This window comes from Pomacea canaliculata, linkage group LG9 (assembly GCF_003073045.1).
Source record: "Pomacea canaliculata isolate SZHN2017 linkage group LG9, ASM307304v1, whole genome shotgun sequence".
NCBI classification, from domain to species: domain Eukaryota; kingdom Metazoa; phylum Mollusca; class Gastropoda; order Architaenioglossa; family Ampullariidae; genus Pomacea; species Pomacea canaliculata.
The window spans coordinates 18,502,079-18,509,575 of record NC_037598.1 but is presented as its reverse complement, the minus strand read 5'-3'; the positions used below and the strand labels follow the sequence as shown (position 1 = coordinate 18,509,575).

The 7,497-nt window shown below is 43.8% G+C and overlaps 1 protein-coding gene across 4 annotated transcripts in view; it reads left to right on the top strand.

Moving 5' to 3' along the window:
* Positions 1–7,497, top strand: part of LOC112572072 — a 131,544-nt gene that overhangs the window by 98,672 nt on the left and 25,375 nt on the right. For all 4 annotated transcript variants that reach the window (XR_003100937.1, XM_025251595.1, XM_025251597.1 and 1 more), the window contains exon 6: positions 2,046–2,125. Coding sequence is in view for 3 of the 4 variants with exons in the window: in XM_025251595.1 (XP_025107380.1) it covers positions 2,046–2,125 (80 nt within the window). In the remaining variant the exon portion in view is untranslated. The remainder of the gene's footprint in view (positions 1–2,045; positions 2,126–7,497) is intronic.

Below are 7,497 nucleotides of genomic sequence, written 5' to 3'. Positions count from 1 at the left end.
TGATTGTAGCACAGGAAGACAGAGAAAGCAACAGGCCGAGGTTCTGAGTAACGAGAGACAAAAAGCAGACGCATCGAGAAGTACAAGTCACAAAAGAAGATGGGGCAAGAGCTGAAATCATTCGCGCCTAAAATGTTTATATATATGACGGAAGTGTAAGAGAGTTGTTTCGCGAAGCTAGTTCTACATCTCTACACACTTTGATTGCATTAGCGGTGGTCTTGGGTCCAATATTTTCTCGCACTAGACAACATTCTAAGCCCACGGACATATTGGTAATTCCATTTCCGCCAGGACAAGAGCTGGAGGCCCACTCCTTGCCGGATCTCGCCGTGATCGTCGATTAGCCTGGTTCCACGAGAGGGAGCCCAGGCTGTTTCTTCACTACTTACAGAACGCGAGACTTTGCGGGAAGGGGACAGGAAGGGCTGGGTGGACTCTTCGTAGACATCCTCATCTCAGTCCGTGCACGTTCGCTTCTCAAAGTACAATGAGCGCAATGTCCGATTGCGAGATCCCCGACTGGTAGCTCTAGCGAGATTCTGTCTTCTCCTTTCCTGCTAAAGTGGTTCGGTGCCAGTGAATGCTGGGATTAATGGAGGAGAGCGAAATGACTCTTTGACCATGTGATCGATGGAGTGACCGAGATCAGCGGACAGACGGACGTGGTGGTGGACGTTTCCTAAACGTGCCTCTTCAGGCGAGGTTCGGTTTCCCTGAAAATGGTTTTCCTACCAGTCATGACCCGGTGATTGTAAGAATGAACCTAGAAGCCAGAAATAACAAACATGAGGGAATTTTATATCCCATGCATTCCAAATATAACTTGATGATAGCCCACTAAATAGAAGAAGTTTTAGAGCTGAATAACAGTACATGATGTTTGTGACATTAGTAGCTGTGGTTGGCCACCATTCAGGCTGACAAGAGTGCTCGTTGCTGTCTGGCCGGGATTGGATGAAGACTGACCCTTGTCTAACTACAGACTAGTAATACAACTTCGTGGTCTGGCTTGGTCACCAGCGTATCCAGGTCAGTTCACTAGAAAATAATGTCTTCCTAGATGGAGTCTATAGCCCAGAACCACGACCTTCATGGCGTTTATTAAAAGTGTTTAAACAGGCGCTCGAGAGTGCACATAGTATATGCCACACAAACACGTATCTATCAGGTACAGGAGAGTACACTTCATTTTTATCTATTTGTAAATAGAGTTATAGATCGAATAGAACAAATCGTTGTCGACAGAGCGCGTTTATTCGTCGATAACATCAGTTCATCGTCGCTGTCGTGCTTAACACTTCACACACGTTAAAAACCTGTCACGCAGTTAAATTCATTGTGTGTCTATGCAATGAGAATAAAGTTTACTTGTCATGAAATCATGATGGTTTAACTTACATTCTGCTCAAAGACCGGAACTTCGCTGCTGAACTGTCTCGCACCGTCTCCCTGTCAGCTGTTTAACATTACTTGTGATGTATCTCTGTCAATTTTGTTCGTGTTCGTGTTCTTACTGTTGATTGTAGGGTGGCGCAGAAATTTGCTTACGGGACGCAACTCCAGATAAGGGTCTGACCATGAACACGATAGTGTGTTATGTCCCCTTGATTGTGAAGCTTTGCTGGCTGAAAGGTCATGTGCTTACCATGTCTTTACATTAAAAACTATATATACAAGGAAATCTCATTATTTATCTTGTGTAGTTTTTAACTCAACAATTAATGTTATAAATAATATTAACACTCTTAAAAAAACTGCTGAAGAAATTGTAAACACCTGTACCAGCTTGGAAAATTACTGGCTTACCAAGTCAAAACACACCGTCCAAGCATTCTTGCATGGAGACATGCATACATCATTACCGATTTATATAAATATACCCATACATAAGTAAGAGAGCTCATAGCAAAAGTAACACAGCAGTAACAAAGAGAGGACTATTAAGATCAGTTAAGATTATTTTCTTTCTTTCTTTCTCGCATTACCTTTAAAAATCCTTTGGCTAAAAGTTTAGTAAAATGTACAAATGGACTTTGTTTCAGAACTGTGGAGATGTTTCTCCGACGACACTATCGCCGGAACACTCTCCCAGCAACTCCTGTGATGAAGGCGAAGGTGCAAGGTAGGTGACACACACCTGAGTAACGCCTGGTCAATCACCTGCAGCAAGCAAAGAGACAAAGAAACACACACACACACACACAGACGCTGACACAAGCATATACAAACATTCAAGCACTTACTTTACGATGTGGTTATTTTTTTCAGTCCAACGAGTTCTTGCTTTTCTTAAACTGTTGCAGTTTCTCTTGATAATCATAATAGTTGCGGGATATTTTCGATACGCCGTCCCAGTTTTGCATCTTTACCACTGGCTGCTGATCCCAGGTTTAAAACAAAAATGGATGCTTCGCTCGGCACACTCAAGCTATGTTTTTGTCTCGTTCCAAAGCAAAGAGTTGAGCCTTTTTACTCGAGCAAAGCATGTTATTTGCTTTCTCATAGATCAACAAGAAGAATTCGTTGCTGGTTTACCGCCCAGGCAGACGGACAGACTGCAATACTCGAACAGAATTAACCCCTGTGTGACAAATCTTGCTGGATTAACACAATTAACCACTGCGTTACAAAGCAAGCTGGGGTTGGGAAGGGTCAAGTCAATGATGACTGACCTAACAGTACACAAACGGCGGAAACCTTACCGACGCACACTCGTGTAAAGGGCACTAACCCATTAAAACCAGGAGCAGACACTTTGCGGGAGTAGTCGCTCTTGAATTTTTCTCAGTTGGCTGTGTGGGGTTGTTGATCGACTAAACATAGCTCTATGATTGGATCTTCTAACAGCGAAGCAAAAATACATAATACTACTTTAAATAATAAAACCGTTGGTTAGGGGAGAAAAGTATTATGCACGCGCGTACACACACAGAGAGAAATCGCACAGATCGCGAGAGAACTATGTACATCAAGTAAGTGTTATTAGACTGGAACACGAGGATGCTGTCCAAAATTTCGCAACCTATACCTCCGATTCCACGTGCACAATGATTCACGTGTTGGCAGGTACACGTGTGCATGAAGTCATCCACACACAGCAATTCTAAACGCATTTGTACTCTCTATGCCCACCCACAACCACGCCATCACCCTGGGTAAATGAAACGAAGAGTGAGAAGAAACGATTTCACACAGCAGAATGAATGAACTGTCCCTCTGGACTGACCAAGATTCAAGTCGGCGCACGCGCAGTAGAGACGCTCATCTGGGAGTGCACAAGTTGCTTAGAGTAGATGTGTCACGTGGTCAGAGCCCTCGCTTGCGCCGCACACTGCCGATGACGACGGCCAGTATTCGCACTCCCTCCCGTACCACCACCTCTACACACACACTTTCTCCATTTGTCCCTCACTGAATGCCCGCACTGCACATCTGTCCAGCCGGCCCAGGCTTGGCCATCACCATCATCATCACCACCACCACTACCACTCTCACTCTACACAGGCTGTGATCTTTCCTTACTCTACCGACGTCTTCGTCCTCCCCCGGGGAGCGAGTCTCACCCACTGACGGCCGTCACGGGGTGTTACCGACAGTGGCCGCTGGTCTCTGGTTGGGGAGTTCTTTCTTCAAGGTCCGGGATCTCCAGGTGCAACTTTACAGCAGGTGAGAAATGATTTGAAGACCGCCCTCAATCCCTCCCTTGAGAACCACCTGCAGTATTGTTTATGTTGGAAGCGATGTAGGACAATGTTTAATGTTGGACTTGTCTCCACAAGTCTGATGGCAAGATGAGAGTCTGTAGCAGGCTAGACTTCTTGCTACCTACTGACTAGCTGGACACTGTATTCTCTTGTCAGACAGGATTGTTTGAGGCCAAGGTTCGCTACCATATCAGTCCAGACGGTTGTGAAGAAACAAATGCTAGGACTTATGTTCAGTGCATTTTGTGCTCCTATTTTCATTATTTGCGTTTAATCGTGTATCAGACTGAAGGTCTGCCATGTTGGGGTGGTCTAGCTAATACGGGTGTGGCAAATGTGTGCTTGCGCGTGCGCGAACTGCTGGGCATGTGTAACAGGTATATTTGGGGGAAGTTCAGTGAGGTAGTCATTCCCTCATTCATTATGTCTCAGTCAGTCTGAAAATCAGTGAAGGAGGGCTGCTTTTTATGCAAGATATAAAAAGAAAGAAATGATACAGAAAGCCAAAGCAGCCAACTCACCAAAAAAATAAATAAATAACCGCAGAAGTTATTTTGGTGTGCATCAAACTATTTCCCCGCTTGTTTCAACATTCTGTTTCTCTCTGAAACCATCTCTCTGCATCTCTTACAACATGTTTTTTTCTATTACTCTCTACACACTTTCTTCTTTTTTTTTTTTCCTTTATTTCTTTCAACAACTTATCTTAGAGTTTGTTTCAGTAATTTTGTTTCGATTTACACATGAAGGATATAATCTTTTGCTGAAACTGGCCACACTGGCTTTTTACCATGGCTAAGGTGCCTCATTCTTGTCATCACGATTCTCCTCGTTCCTGTGGGTGTTTTTCCCGCATCTCCTCGTTTCCACATTAGAGTGCAAATTGAAGGCATTCTCCACACTGGTCCACCAACACTCGCCGGCGGTGTATCGTTTATACACAAGCACGTGGGCGGCTTTGGCCACAATGTCGCTTCTCTCTTCTCTCTCTCCTACAACCATTCGCTATTCCTTCACTCGCTGAAGATATCCTCCCGCCGCTGAAGTCTCCGAGGCTGACCAAGATCGCAAAGCTATTCTGCCCTCCGCCACCCATCCTGACATGGTATTTTCTTTCACAACAACTTTATGTATTTTGAACCTCATGAAGGTGGTGGGTGGACAACAGCAGCATGGTGGAGGGAGCCTGCACCGGGTGATCCATTGCTGTTGATTTATTTAGTCGTGTGGTCTGTTCTTCTGTGTCTTTACGATCCTGTCTGTGAAATAACATGTTTGTGAGATTGTATCTACGTGGACGTAGAGACATCAATAGCATAAAGCTTGTCGGAGCATGGGTGAGTGGGAAGTAGGGATCTCTTTCTGAGCAGGCAGGACACATCATGTGGGTCTCCCTAAATCCTTTAAGCCAAAACTTTGTCAGCACTATTGTCTTGCATAAAAAAAGATTTTCTTACTCAGATGACGCAGTGTCATCTAACAGAATTTAATGACGAAAGCTTGATGACTGGGATCCTGTAGTTCATCACCAAAATGGTAGTGTAGGAAGAAAAGCAGTGAACACCGGCGCCTGTACTGCGCTTGTTTCTCCTTGAACTCTGCTCCATCCTGCAGACTGGATCAACTCTCTGGTATTATTGACAATAACGACGGTGGAGTTGGTCCTGCTGTCGTCTTGTCATCTGACGGCGAGGAGTTCGCTCACTGAGCTGACAGTTCAATCATCAGCTGTATTGCCATTGCGGTATTTTTGTGGTCGCCAATTCGCTTGACTGACTGACTGTCGTGTCCTACAGCTACAGATGGAGGTCTTGGCGAGTCCACACCACTTCCCACTCGCTTGTCACTGAGGACAGCAACACGTCATCAACGAGGGCTTCGGACGCAGAAGATGTCCGTCAGACAGAAGATACCCGTTAGGCCAAGAAACCGTCAAACAGAAGCTGGCGTCTGCTGTTTCTTTTTTGTTTGCCGCAATGACATTTACTCAGGGTTGGGGATTCACTCTTCAATCGTGAATTCACAGGTTCTTCCAGTTGCAGCAAAGGTGTATCTCTTTCTGTTTTCTGTTTAAAGGCATACTGAAGTCAAACACGAAATTGAACTTGACAAATTAAGAGAACAGTACTGTAATTAGTTTTTCACTAATAGATTTTAGTTATTTATTATTTATTTAATATTATTTTTTATTCTTTGTTTCTAACATGTGACACCACAAGGCTACCATTGCGAGTGGTTCAATCAGCGATTTTTTTTGTGAAATCACGGAATTCATGTTATGGCCTCTTTCCACGAGAAAACGGATGTGTTTAAAGTCTCGCGAAGGGAATAAAGATTTTGTTCACGATTTTACTATTAGTATTTTATGCTGAATTATACTTACTCGTCTGAAAATAATTATTTCAATGAGTATTTTATTCTAAATTGAACCCACTCTCCTGAAAATCATATTGCACTCGGTTTGGCCTTCATGACGCCTATACACATATGCCATTTCTTTCGTCTGCAAAAACCGTTTTTCTTATATCTTTCCTCCTGTCTGTCTATAAACTTTTTCCATCAATCATTTTTACATTTTGCCTTCAATGGAATGCCCCACTACCGTCTTCATGACACATTTCTCGGGTATGGATTATTCAGTGAACAGGGAGAGTAGCTGTGATGAGTAGCTGTTGGATGTCGGGGTGACTGTGGTGTTAGTGGCGACGTGGTTGTCTCTATTGTTTGTTTGCTCGTTGTCTTCCTAGAGATACAGCTGGCAGTGGTGATTTCCGTCAACATTCTGTTTGAAGTCCTTTCTGCTCCTGCAGAGTAGAAGATATGATAAAATGTGAAGACTTGACAAAAGCAGATTAGTTTCAAATGGTGACTCAGTACAGTCATGGCGGCAGAATGTGAGATCGCAGCAAGTCATACGTTAGTACAGTGGTCACCGTTGCCAGGCTGGAAAGTGCCATAAAGAAAAATGTGATAACTTACTATTTTTTTTTAAAGTTTACATATGAACAGTATCGATTGAAGCAGCTGGCTGCAACAGCTCAATCATCGTTCCAGACTACGAAGTTAAGAAATAGCTTATTATGCCTGCGGTATATGTAAATTCCAGGCCCTTGTCAGCGAATGCTGGAACATGCACGTAGCTATATAAGGTACAGTTTTATCATGTGTACATCCAAAAAAGAGATTTTCTAACCTCTTAAACATTGAGTCGTTTGGTACACGAAAGACTTTTCAACAAGATAAACATAGAGATACGCACTGCAAGTAGGCATTTGTGAATGATGCACGCATTTGCGCTCAATGAAGACTTAATTGCGCACAATAAACACAACTATAGCAGTGAGTGATCAGTAAGTCTATCCTCTATACATGCTTTGTAGGGTTGACTGTCCAGTCATCTGAATACTTTATAGCATTGTGAAGTTACATGTTCGCTTCCATCGTCTTCACCTTCAGACGACTCCAGGGCAGGTGTAGGAAGATGCTGGGCTTGGAGGAAGAAGGGGGTGGGGCACACTCCATGCTGACAGTGAACGATGTTCACATTCTTGTCCTCGGTACCTGTATTGAGTGGGCGGCCGGCCTACGTCACTGCAGGTGTGGGGAGAGTGGGAGAGGGGGTTGGCCTCAATAACGACAGTTGCTCTTGTTGAAGGACATCGACACCGAGCTGTATTTCCCTTTCATTCACTTTCTTACACTCTGGCTTTGTCATTTGATTGCGTTTTTAGGGTTCAGACATTCACCTTAGATGTAGCTCTTTCAAATGTATGAAAAGGACAATAAAGCA